Below are 13896 nucleotides of genomic sequence, written 5' to 3' on the forward strand. Positions count from 1 at the left end.
ATATGTATTTACATTAAAAATTGAAAATTGTTTTTCTAGAAAATACTGATAGTTTATGTTATTTTCTGTTCCCTTTGATCTACATGATAGAATTTTAAGCTCATACTTCTATACAACCTGGTTGGGTTCAGATGGCCAGGTTAATATGAAATGGAAAATTCGGTGTACTGATGAGACTTGATGTAAGCCTGAGTTGATGCTGTGGGTGAGACCATTTAGCAAACACACCTATGTACAGGGACGGAACTAGAATTTTAGGAGAGGGGAGGCAAAATTAAAATATAAATTTTTTGGAGGGGGGTAAACAATTAATTTTGAGGGTCCATCTCTTTAAGAAAACAGAAAATTTAAAGGATTTTTTCAAAATTTAAGGGACTTCACTGGTATTCTGGTCACTATCTGTTTGCACCAATTTGTTTCTGTTGTATATTTTTTTGTTTGGCGAAAGTCAGACATGTACTTGGGGAAGTGACAACTTTGGGATCCACCATGAATGTAATGTGCTGCAGTGGATTATATTGTTTCAGATTCAAGTAGTACTTTTATGGAATGCTCATCCACTTGCTCTACGGACTTCCCAAGTCTTTCTTGAAAATGTATCCACTTATTTGAACTATGTTATGTACATGTCAATTTTTTTTTTCAAAGTTCTCCAAGAAGGAATTTCATTAAATGCCAAAAGTTAGATTTTACAACTATCAACCATGGGATATTGAGACTACTTCGGCACCAGGGCACAGAAAAATTACTTTCTTTTGTGATGTATTCTTTGCTTGGGTATTTGTGTCTTCTGCATTGTGCTATTGTTTTGAGATGTACTCCCTATCTTGATTGTTTAGTACCTTTTGTTTGGTGGCAGGTTCATGCAGATGAGACTAAAAGCAGTCTCCAGTTTGCAAGCAGAGCTTTACGTGTTACAAACTGTGCTCGTGTGAATGAGGTTTTGCGCTAATTTTGCTTGCATACTGCCATGATCTCTTTCATTTGCATTCTTTCTTGCAGTCAACTTCAACTTCCCTTAAAAGATATTTTATAATACTGACTTACTTTGGGCTTTTGGCTGGTTCTTTGCATGTTATATGTTGCTTTTTCTTTGCTTTTATTTGAACTTACTTCTTTGTTTCATGCCAGATTTTAACAGATGCTGCTTTGCTAAAGCGTCAAAGGAAAGAAATTGAGGAGCTTCGAGCCAAACTGCAGGTTTGTCTAATTGTTATAATAGATTTACTTATTTGAATGGAGTTATGAAATGTTGGCCTGTTTTTTTTTTTTTTTTTTTTTTTTTTGCTTCTGTGTTTTTAGGGTTCTCATTCAGAGCATTTAGGAGAGGAGATCCTCAATCTGCGGAACACACTTTTACAGGTTTGACAATGTCCATTTTATGATTTTATTTTATTATATATATATATATGTATCATTAGAATCTGTGTCTCTTCTAAAAGATGTGGTGCTGGCCTGGCAGACTGAATTGGAGAGGGAGCGCATAGCTTTGGAATTGGTGGAGGAAAAGAAAGCGCAAGCTGAATGGGAGAAGAGGGTGCAAGAGCAAGCCAAGAAAATTGAAAACTTAAGCTCAATGGTTTTGCATTCAACAAGGGATGAGAATCGTGACCGTAATAAAAAGGTTTTTACCATGATAAATTTTATGCATTGTTACATGTGTACTATAGAAATATAAATAAATTACTGGTATTAGAAGTCATTTTGCTTTGTTATATATCTTACAAGTCATTTTGTTTTGCTTATAAACTTATGTTTAACTTCTTTTTCTCTTATTCTTTTTTATCTTTCGAAACTGGCCACTATGAACTGGTGATATGTTTTTACTTTCTGATGTCTATTAGGATGAATTTTAGATTGATTATTTATCTGTTATGTATTTCCCTTTTCAATTGGAAGGTTTGAGTGATATTATTCCATAAACTGAGGAACCGGAAGGAGCAGTTATTGGATAGGTTTTTCATATATTGAATGAGAGGCAGAATCTAAAGAAAGGAGCGGTGGTGTTGCGTGGAGGCCAAGACTTTCGTGTTCATGGTGGTAGAAGGAGCTTCGGTGGTGAGATTGGAGGAAAGGAGGAAGTCTTTCTCCGGGCTGGTTCTTCTTAGTGCTCAAAGCATAGAGTGGTTGGCGTTGACAATGGAGAACTTGCAGTGGTGCTCGGAAGAGAAGGACTTTATCAGGTCTTTCAGGGAGGGGTCTAAGGTACTCATAGTCAGACGAGGTGGCAATGCAGCTGGAAGGTTTCTTGAAGTGGCAGTATGTGGTGTGGGTGGTCGGAGAGGTATTATCTTCATTCCAGAAGGTCGTGATGGGAGGGGTTGGAGGAGTTTTGTCCTTGAATTGGATAAAATCAGTGCATTCCTAAAAGTCCCGCTTAGGTTTGGAGTGGGCCGTCATGCTACAGTTCTAGAGAAGACAAGGAGGAAAGGTGACGGCGCCATTGGAGGGTATGATCCTGGTGATCCTTCTAGAGCTCTCAGCAAAGATGGTGCGCCTTCCTTTGCAGCAGTTCTGCGTTCAGGACCCGGCCGCTTGGAGGTGGAGAGGACGCTGTACCAACCAGCGATTCCTTTGGCTGAGGACAAGGGTGATCGCCCGGAGAAGCAGAAGCTGCCGGTTGCGATTTCGAGAGGTTCAGAAAACGGGATTTTTCAAATGAATCCGTTGGGTAAAGACCACTGTTACCGTTGTGGTTCTGATCCTGCGAAGGCCAAGAAGGTCTCTGCTGCTCCTGACAAGACTGGTTGCTTCCATGGCGAGACTTCCGCAGGAAATCAGTTGACAGGAGAGTTGAACTGGTTTTCCTCTCTCTTGACCTGGAAAAGCCAGCTGGAGAAGCTGAAGGCTGATGTGGACCAAACTTACAACAGGGTTTGTGATGGGCTTCTTGAGCATGGGCCTGGCCTAAAGCCCAAGGTTAATGGGCGGAAGAGGAAGAACAAACCCAAGAAGAAGAGGAGGCTACGTTGGATCCAGAAGGTTCCGAAGCCCAATGCCTTAGTCTTGAAAGATCGGGTACTGTCTCCCGTGGAGGGTATGTCGCCGGCGAAGGGCTTAGTGGGCTCAGGTAACTCTCCGGCAACTCCTAAGAACTCCGGTGGGCTGGGTTTTCTTTCGTCCGGTACCCATGCTCCGAGGAATCAGCGTGTTGGGTGCTCTTCTTGTCCTGAGCGGGATTCTCGGCCAGAATATGAAGGAGAACCGTCGGAGGGAGAAATGGGTATGATTGAGAAGTCGGGTATGTCTCCAAAGCTAACAGAGGTCGCCGGAGATTCTATTTTCGCCCCTGAAGTCCATGTACCAGTATGTGTCTCCTCTCCCTCGGTTCTGAGCTCGGGGCCAGTCTTGTCCATCCCGGTTCTGGAGGTCTCTCCCAAAGACCCGGTTGGTTATGCCAAAGCTCTTAAGGATTCTCTTGATACGCTGACTGTGTGGGATGGTTCGGGTTCTCCGAACTCTTTGGTTTCTGCGGGTCTCTCTGCAGTTGATTCTTTATTGACTCAGTTCTGGTTCGGGAGTTAGGAAGGGGATGGAACTTGCTTTAATTCCAGAGGAAGAGCCTGTACCTTTGTCTTTTATTGAGAAGGTCAGGGGAGTGTCCGGTAAGAAGACTCCAGAGGGTTTTTTGAAAGCGGTTCTAGCGTATTGCCACTGGGTGGGGATTACTTGCGATGGCTTTGAAGATCAGCTTTCGACTGTATTCGAGGCTATCATCGTCAGTAATGATAAGAAGGCAGCGGGTCCTAGCTCAAGCTTGAGCATCAAAGGTACGAGGGAATTAAACAGATTAGCTTGTTCTGTTAATTATGACGTACATAGTGGCAGCACCTCACGTGGTAGGTGCAAAGGTAGGGCTTATGGTGGTTTTTATGAAGCCTAAAATCCTCTCTTGGAATGTTAGAGGGTTAAACGAGGGTGACAAGCGGTTGAAAGTCAGAAATTTATTAAGGCAATGGAAGGCTGACATTATTTGCTTGCAAGAAACTAAACTGGATTTTGTGTCTAATAGTTTAGTGAGAAGTCTGTGGGGTTGTCACTTTGTTGATTGGTGCTATTTAGCTTCTCGCGGGGCCTCTGGTGGTATTTTGATTATGTGGGATAGAAGGATTGTAGAGAAGATTGAAGTGTATGTGGGTGACTTCGTTGTTGCCTGCTCTTTCAGAAGTGTTGCTGATAATTTCTCTTGGGCTTTTGGTGGAGTCTACGGTCCTAACTTTGACTCTCTTAGAAGTTCTCTCTGGGATGAGTTGGCTGACCTTTCTTCTTGGTGGGAGCTACCTTGGTGCATCAGGGGTGATTTCAATGTCACTCGCTTTCCTGCTGAAAGATCTAGAGACGTTCGTCTTAATGCGGCTATGATGGAGTTTTCGGACTTTATCTTTGAGCAAGATCTCATGGACCTTCCTCTTGTAGGAGGGCCTTTTACATGGTCTAATAATAAGGAGATTCCCTCTTGGTCTCGCCTTGATAGATTTCTTGTTTCTCTAAATTGGGAAGTCAAGTTTCTAGGCTCTCTTTAGAAAGGGCTTCCAAGACTGTGTTCTGATCATTTTCCTATTCTTCTTGATTGTGTTGGTGTTCATTGGGGTCCCAGACCGTTCAAGTTGGAGAACATGTGGCTAAAGGCTGAAGGGTTTGTGGATAGGGTGCGTTTGTGGTGGGAGTCCTATCGCTTTCAAGGCTCGCCCAGCTTCATCTTTTCTCAAAAGCTTAAGGCCTTGAAGATTGATCTCAAAAGATGGAACGATCAGGAGTTTGGTAATGTGGAATTCCGTAAGAAAATGCATATGGAAGAATTGTGTGCTCTTGATAGTTTGGAGGAACAACGGGGTTTAACTCCTGAAGAAAAGGCGAGGAAAAGTGGGGTCATCAGAGATTTGGAGAATTCTATTTTATAGGAGGAGATTAACTGGAGACAGAAGTCTAGGGCTCTTTGGCTTAAAGAGGGTGATAAATGCACCAAATTCTTTCATCGAGTAGCCAATTCGAATAGGAGATCCAATTCCATTGAGTCACTCTCTGTCAATGGTTCTATCTCTTCTGATCAGCAGGTTATTAGGGATCATGTTGCTCTATTTTATAAATCTCTTTTTGCAAAACCTTTCAGTTGGAGGCCTAGATTGGATAACCTTGTTTTTGACTATTTGGATGCGGGTGAAGCCTCTTCCTTAGAACTTCCTTTTAAGGAGAGGGAGGTCTTAGAGGTGGTTAAATGTTTGAATCGTGATAAGGCTCCAGGTCCTGATGGGTTCACTCTTGTGTTCTTCCAAGATTGTTGGGAGGTGATCAAGACTGATCTCATGGGGGTATTCCAGGACTTCCACACTCATAGCAAGTTTGTCAAAAGCATTAATGCCACTTTTTTAGCCTTAATTCCGAAGAAGTTTGGGGCTATGGATCTTAAAGATTTTCGGCCTATTAGTCTTGTAAGCGGTGTCTACAAGATCATTGTGAAAGTTCTTGCTAATAGACTCAAAAGGGTGGTGGTGAAGATTATTTCGAATCCCCAAAATGCTTTTGTGAAAGGAAGGCAAATTCTTGATTCTGTTCTTATAGCGAATGAGTGTTTGGATAGCCGTATCAAATCAGGTGAGCCTGGGTTACTCTGTAAACTGGATATTGAGAAGGCTTATGATCATGTTAACTGGGATTTCTTATTGTATATGTTGAGAAGATGTGGCTTCGGGGAGAGATGGTGTTCTTGGATAGAGCATTGTATTTCATCGGTGCGTTTCTCGGTTTTGGTGAATGGCACCCCTTCTGGTTTTTTTAGCAGCTCTCGTGGTATTAGACAAGGTGATCCTCTGTCGCCTCTTTTGTTCGTCATTGTGATGGAGGCTTTTAGTAAGCTGTTCTCTATTTCTGTTCAGAGGGGCTTTCTCTCTGGCTTCGCTGTGGGCTCTAGAAGCAATGGAGTGATTAATGTTTCTCACCTTTTATTCACAGACGATACATTAGTTTTCTGCGGGGCTAGTCCTGATCATCTTCTCTATCTTCGTATGTTATTACTGTCCTTTGAAGCTGTTTCAGGTTTGAAGATTAATTTGGATAAGTCAGTTTTGGTTCCTATGGGTATTGTGGATAATATGGATGATCTTGCTGGCATTTTGGGCTGTGGAGTCTCTTCTCTTCCTTAAAGTATCTTGGTCTTCCATTGGGGGTTCCTTTTAAGGCCAAGTCTTGCTGGGATGAGGTAGTTGGGAAGATCGAGAGACGGCTGGCTAGCTGGAAGCGGTTGTATTTGTCGAAGGGTGGCAGAGTAACCCTGATAAAAAGCACTCTCTCTAATCTTCCTACGTACTTTCTATCTCTACTCCCTATTCCTTCCAGTGTTGCTAGTTGAATAGAGAAGTTGTATCGAGATTTCTTGTGGGGTGGCATAGGTGAAGAATTTAAATTTCATCTGGTTAATTGGTCCAAGGTTTGTTCCCCTATTTCAAGTGGTGGTTTGGGCATCAGGAATTTGAGGCTTTTCTTTAAGGGAAGTGGCTGTGGTGCTATGTCCGTGAGAGAGAGGCTTGGTGGAAATCTGTTGTGGATGCAAAGTATGGATCTACTTGGGATGGGTGGTGTTCTTTAGATCCCCCTGGGTCTCACGGAGTGGGGCTTTGGAAGAATATTAGGAAGGGATGGAGTTCGTTTTGCAACCATACCAGACTCATGTTGGGAAATGGATTTAGGATCCGTTTTTGGGATGATGTGTGGTGTGCTGAGGTGCCTTTTAAGGAAGCTTTCCCAGTTTTGTATGACATTGCCCGTGACCAGGATGCTCTTGTAGCAGACCATTTGGTTGTGGAGAGTGGGTCTTATCAGTGGGATGTTAGCTTTTTCCGAGCGGCCCACGACTGGGAGGTGGATGTTTTGGCATCATTTTTCTCTTTGTTGTACTCATCCAGAGTGAATTATGATGGGGAGGATAAGCTATGGTGGTCTCCTTCTCACAAAGGAAAATTTGATGTTAGATCTTTTTATAAAGCTCTTGCTTGCAAAGAGGTTATTCATTTTCCTTGGAAAAGTATCTGGCGGACCAAGGTTCCTTCGGAAGTGGCTTTCTTTGCTTGGACGGCAGCGCATGGGAAGATCCTTACTTTGGACAATCTCATGAAGAAGCGGGTCATAGTGATTGATAGATGCTGCATGTGCAAAATGAATGGGGAGTCAGTGGATCACCTTCTTCTCCATTGTGAGGTAGCACGCACTCTGTGGATCGCCATCTTTAGTCGCTTCAGTCTGTCTTGGGTTATGCCTCTTTGGGTGGTAGATTTATTCGCTTGTTGGTGGACGGGTGGTCGCTCCCGGAGTGCTGACGTGTGGAAGATGGTCCCTTGTTGCCTTATGTGGTGCTTATGGAGGGAACGCAATGATAGACAGTTTGAGGACAAAGAAAGAACCATTGAGGATCTCATCTCCTTTTTCTTTCATTCTTTGTACTCTTGGTCGGCTGCGTTCCTCGCACCTTTAATGTTTAATTTTAATGATTTCCTTGTATTGTTTTCTACTTCCTCTTAGATGCCTTTCTTGTATACGTCCTGTGTATTTGATTGCGCTTTGCGCTTTTTAATGATATTTCTCTTACTTATAAAAAAAAAAAAAAATTAAGGAGATATTGGATATTTTTTGTGTGTGCATATTCCACAAAGTTAAATGACTGGCAGACAATAAAGTTTTGACAATGCTGTCAAAACTTTTCTGCCATACCAAGCTTAGAGCTATAGCTAAGGGAGTGTGTGAAACATTATGGTTGAAAATACTCTTGAGAGAACTTGGGTTTGATTCCAAGGACTCAATGCAATTGTATTGTGACAATAAAGCGGCAACCAATATTGTTCATAATCCAGTCGAACATGACCAAACCAAGCATGTTGAATTTGATTGACACTTTATTAAAGAAAACTCTGAGAAGGTATCATCTGTACTCCATATGTGAAGATGGGAGAACAACTTGCAGATATCTTGACAAATGGAGTATCTAGTGGTGTTCTTCATACAGTCTTATGCAAGTTGGGCATGCGAGACATCTATACCCCATCTTGAGGGGGAGTTTAAAGATTTGCTGAATATTTGATCCACTGTGACTAATGCTTATTTATGTTGATTTGATCACGTTATAATACTTTCCATATTAGGTTCTAGGTTTTTTCTATTTAACCAATGTAGCTGTGTGGAACGCTATGAGAAATAAGAATAATTCTCTTCTTTTCTCAATTTCTTTTTCTACTTACCATGAAGATCCTTATTTCGACAATATTTTCCATTCCTTACAAATTAGACAGCGAGCTGCTTATCCAGATTTCATGTTGAAAGATGAAAAGTTACTTGTATGTTGCTAAATGCTCTTTAAGGGAAAAGTTACTTGTTGAACAGCATAATTTGGGTCATTTTGGCAAAGATAAGACCCTAGAATTGCTCCAAAGTGACTTCTTTTGGCCGGGAATGACTGGAGATGTGGAAAGGCATGTGCAAAGTTTCCATGTGTGTATCTGCCTCTACCTGTACCAAACAGGCCTTGGATGCACGGATTTTGTGCTTGGTGTTCCACCTACCCAAAGGAGGAATGATTCAATCTTGTTGGAAGTCCATGGATGCTTCAATCGTTGCATACCACTTACATGGAGTACCTATTTCTATTGTGTCCAATAAAGATGCCAAGTTCCTTGCTCACTTTTGGAGAACTCTATGGAGGAAAGTGGGGACTGAATTGAGTTTTAATACTTTTTTTCATCCTCAAACTGTTGGTCAAACTGAAGTAGTCAACTGAAGCCTTGGAAATTTGTTAGGATGTCTAGTTGGGGAGAATCCTAGAAGCTAGGAAAGTATTCTTCTCTTGGCTGAGTTTGCCCATAACTCTTCTCTCAATCAGACTATCAATACTACTTCTGAAGTGGTATATGGTTCTAACCCTTCAAGGGTCCTAGATTTGGCTCCTTTGTCACTTTCTAAGAAGACAAACACAAGGCTGTAGAGATGGCAGATTTTATGAAGAATGTTTATGCTCAAGTGAAGTCTAAGATTGAAGAATCCAATGCAAAATATAAGTTAGCAGCTGATGTTCATTCAAAGAAGCTTCTTTTCAAAGAAGGAAGCCTTGTGTGGGTGGTTTTGAGCAAAGAAAGACAACTTGCTGGATCTTATATGAACCTGAATGATATAAAAGTAGGTCCTTGCAAGGTCTTGAGCAAAATCAATGATAATGCTTATCAAGTGCAGCTTCCACCCCCACTTCAACATTTCTAATGTCTTCAATGTGAAGCACTTTTTGCCTCACTATATATATATATATATATATATATATATATATATATATATATATATTTTGATAAATAATGTCATATCATTAAAAAAGTGTAGAGGGGCGCAACCTTAGTAGACAGGAAGTATACAAAAGTGCCCTTAAAAAGAGGAAACAGAAGAGCATGAAATTTAAAACTTTGCAAAGGTAACACGACTCGGGTTGTGATGAGCCAAGACCCATACAAATAAAGTATTAAGCACGTTTTGACGCAACTCCAACACCGGCGTTTCTACATTTTCGAAGTGCCGAGCATTCCTCTCATGCCAAAGACCCCGCATGACACATAAAGAAACCTGCTTCCAAAGTTGCTTAACTTGACCATGACCCAACGAATTGCCCCAGTTACTCAACAAATCCAGCACTGGTCGCGGCATAACTCACTCCACCCCAAACAAAATATAACTTATTGCCTTACTATGCGGCTGAAGAAGATGCTTATGCTACTGTTCCTATTTGAGGACAAGCTTTTTTTTAGAGGGGAAGTATAATGCAGAGCAATTTCTTTAATGTTTTGAGTGTGCTGTCATTTTACTTGAGTAACCAAGATGTAAGGGTAGCATAGCCTATATTAGCTGTTTGAGAGTATAAATAACAGATTACCTGCCTTATGTAATCAGTTTTTGACACTTGTAAAAGAATTTTCAATACCAATAACAGAGCCTAGGTTAGGTTCTCTGTTTTCCAGATCAGCTGTTCTTCTTTAAACCCTATATCTCTCTTTTCTTCTTAAATCCGAAGCTTGAAGCATCACTGCGCTGCACAATTTATCTTTCTACCTGAGATATATTTGAAGGTTTCCTTTAAGGGAGATTTAAATACTTGCCTTGATCCTATTTTCATTTGGTCATAGATAATCTATTTGCGTTTCATAAATGAACTAAAGAGCAGCACTTGTTTCCATGGAACCAAAGTAATGACCAAATTTAAATAAAAAGGTGCCAAATGTTCTTTTTGCAGTATTGATTTGTTGGTTACTTGTGTTGAGAGTATTATAACAGTAGGCATCTCTAGCCAATGCTCAATTGCATTTTGTGCTCCCTTTGTGCTATTATGAATCACCCTTTTAATTTTCCCTCCCTTCTTCAATTTCTCTCTTTGGTTCTTGATAAATGTTCCTTTTCACTTCTACAGGAGAAAAGGCGGGATACATGGTGCCCAGGAAATCTTTCGCGAGAGGTTCTTAGGGAGGTAAACACTTTTTTTTTTCTTCTTTCGTCTGATGTATCATTCATGAAACTGTAAATTCCTTTCCTTTTTCTTTTATAAATTTATCTGATGTTTTACACTGTACATAAAGTATATATTTCTGCATGTTCCTTTATAACAACAAAAATGCAGCTGAGGTGATTTAGATTTGATTTTATTCTAGAATTTGATTTCCTTTCCATACATGTTCTCATTTATTGTAATTCCATATTAATGTGTGTTGCTTCTCTATATAAACAATTGTAGATATATCATTATATCATCGAGAAACAATAAGAATTATTCACTCTTATCTTTCAACTTGGTATAAGAGTGGGTGTGGTTGGTTTTCGTTTCTTTGGGTTGTTTGTTGGTTTTGTGGTTGTGTCAACAGACTCACGTTTAGTCTGCACTAATGTCTCAGAAGACCCATGTTCAAGATTCTTCTAGAACGCCTAAAGTATTTTGTGCCATTTTATGCCACCAAAGTCACCAGCAAACCTTTGTTGATCGAAACTTCTCATTCTCGATCGGTGTAGGTTGCACGAAGGGGGATTTATGTGGGTGAGGGCGGCGACATCTGTGCTGTTTTCTGGAGAAATCACGGTTTTGATGTGGCCGTGAAGTTTTCTAGCAGCAGTGTGCACCAGCAAGTGGTGAAGATCCGTGGATGAGACATGTGATGTAGGGTGTTTTGGTTGAATAAATCAATCAAGATAGAGTTTTCTTGGATATTCGGCTACTTTTGGGTGTTTGTTGAGAAAAAAAACGAAGTTTTAGTGATGACAACTGCAACAGTGGTTTTGAAAGTGAGAAAAATGACAAGTCGTTGAGGGTTGAATGAAAAATGACAGGTCGTATTAAGTTCTACACAACATGTTCACTCGTGAAAAAAACATGTCGTTCACTGCTAAGAAAAATGACAAGTCGTGCATGAAAAGGCTGGACGACTGGCATGGTGACTAAGAGTAATGCTATACGTAGGACTCATGTCCCCCTTTTATCCCCCCAAAGAAATAAGGATGCTCGGTTGTTGACAATCCGGTAGAGCAGAATAAAAAGTTAGAAGAAAGTGATGTGAGTTCTCTGGTGGATAAAGGCAGGAACCAACAATTGGTTGGTTTGTTAATATATTTGTCACACACTTGTCCAGACAATGCGTATGCAATAAGTATAGTGAGCCAATTTATGCATACACCTTGGGAATCTCATATGCAAGCAATTTATAGAATACTTTGATATGTGAAATCTTCACTAGGGAAAGGGTTGTTTGCCCATCATCTAAAAGTAGAAGGTTATACAAATGTGGATTGGGCTGGGTCAGTCATTGCTCGAAGATCTACTTCGGGATACTACACTCTTGTGGGAGGAAATCTAGTTACGTGACATAGTAAGAAAGAGTTAGTGGTTGTTAGATATAGTGCGGAAGCTGAATTCTGAACCATGGCCCATGGGATATGTGTGCTATTATGGTTCAAGAATCTACAGAAAGAACTTGTATATGACTGTAGAGAGCCTATGAGCCTATACTGCAACAATAATGTCACGATTAATATCAATCATAATCCTGCTTAGAATGATCGAACTAAACACATTGAAATTGATAGACATTTTATCAAGAAAAAATTGCGTGCAAGGTTGATTTGTACACCCTATGTGAAAACAAGGGAGCAATTTGTGGATATTTTAACTAGCGGAGTGTCCAGTAGTGTTCTGCATTCGGCCTTGTGCAAGCTAATCATGCGAGATATCATTGCCTCAGCTTGATGAGGAGTGTTGAAGATATGCTGCTGATATGATTTAGATTTGATTTTATTCTAGGATTTGATTTCCTTTCCATACATTTATTCATTTATTTCCATATTAGTGTGTTGCTTCTTTATATAAGTTAGTGTAGATGTATCATTGTGAAATAATAAGAACTATTCCTTATCTTTCAACTTTTTGTGGTGCCTATCATATCATTGTTGTTATTTCCCATGCATAAGTAGACTTTGTTAAGCAACAAGGAGATTTTCAAATCATTTGATGCACAAATACAAAGTACTTTGGGCAATATAGGGAGTACCTTGATAGCTATTAACGCACCTGACTTATCACCTAAAGACTCACATCCTATACGTGAGTCTAGGGAGCCTAGAGATACTTATCCTATATGGAACTCTAGTGATAGAAAGATAAGTCACTAGAACTACACTTCAATGTAACCGCATGTTGTGATAGAAAGATAAGGTACAACATGCAGTGATTGAGAGATAAGATAGGAATTCAAATGTAAAGAGATAGAGTTGTAGTTAACCTAATGTATTGTAAAGCTATATATATCAATACATGCTCACCAAGATGAGCACGGTGGAAATTATACAGCAAAGGTGTTTGGGTATTTGGGTGTTCTATTATGGTATCAGAGCAGCATATAGACCAACGTCTTGATCCGTATGTCTGACTCTGAATCTACCTCTTCCGTTGCTTCCATAGCTTCAGTTGTTTCCATGGCTTCATAGCCCACCCAAACAACCTTATGTCTGTTGTCTTCTCCGTCCCTAACATGAATCACAACCTGAATATAAAGCTCTCCAAAGGAAATTTCATGGCTTGGAGAACGCATATTCTTGGCTACATCAGAGGTCAAGATGCTTTCGGGTTCCTATTTTTCTAAAATTTCAAGCTATGGTCGAATGTTTGCTAAACTCCAAGATTAAAAGTGTTCAAACAGATTGGGGTGGCGAATATCGCAACCTCGATACCTATTTTCAATCTATTGGCATCATCCATTGCATTTCATGTCCTCACACGCATCAACAACAAGGATGCGCGGAAAGAAAACACTGTCTCATTGACACCACATTGGCCCTTCTAGCTGAAAGTCATCTTCCCAAAACCTTTTGGAATGAGGCGTGCCTCACCTTTTGTTACCTAATCAATAGGCTGCCCACTCCACTGCTGAAAAATCAATCTCCATTTCAAAAACTCTTTAAACGCACACCTGAATACACCTTTCTCAAGATCTTTGGGTGTGCATGATTCCCTAATCTTTGCCCATATAACTTTCATAAATTCTCTCTCCGTTCCAAAGAATGTGTTTTCCTCTACTACAGTCCGAATCACAAAGGATATAAGTGCTATCACACTGAATCTGGCAGCATGTATATCTCAAGGGATGTGGTGTTCCATGAAAACAAGTTTCCCTTTGCTGCTACATCATCAACCACCGAGTCCTCTGCTACTCAACTTGCTCCTTTTATTCCCCCTCTCCATATTCCAGCTCCTGCTCCTACTCGGCCTACACATCCCTTTGCAGCATCTAATATCACTCCATCATCTACTTCGTCACATTCTTCTCCTGCAGAACCAAGTGTGACTAGTTCACATTCCAGCATTGAAGCACCTCCTGCTCGCATTCATCCTATGCGCAC

General features: G+C 40.6%; 1 protein-coding gene across 4 annotated transcripts in view; it reads left to right on the forward strand.

The window, feature by feature from the left end:
* The window catches only part of LOC133872861 (kinesin-like protein KIN-7O), a 61933-nt gene that overhangs the window by 3143 nt on the left and 44894 nt on the right, over positions 1-13896 (forward strand). For all 4 annotated transcript variants that reach the window (XM_062310489.1, XM_062310486.1, XM_062310487.1 and 1 more), the window contains exons 10-14: positions 860-940; positions 1132-1200; positions 1303-1362; positions 1463-1624; positions 10427-10483. In XM_062310489.1, the coding sequence (XP_062166473.1) occupies positions 860-940; positions 1132-1200; positions 1303-1362; positions 1463-1624; positions 10427-10483 (429 nt within the window). The remainder of the gene's footprint in view (positions 1-859; positions 941-1131; positions 1201-1302; positions 1363-1462; positions 1625-10426; positions 10484-13896) is intronic.

This window comes from Alnus glutinosa, chromosome 7 (assembly GCF_958979055.1).
Source record: "Alnus glutinosa chromosome 7, dhAlnGlut1.1, whole genome shotgun sequence".
Taxonomy (NCBI): domain Eukaryota; kingdom Viridiplantae; phylum Streptophyta; class Magnoliopsida; order Fagales; family Betulaceae; genus Alnus; species Alnus glutinosa.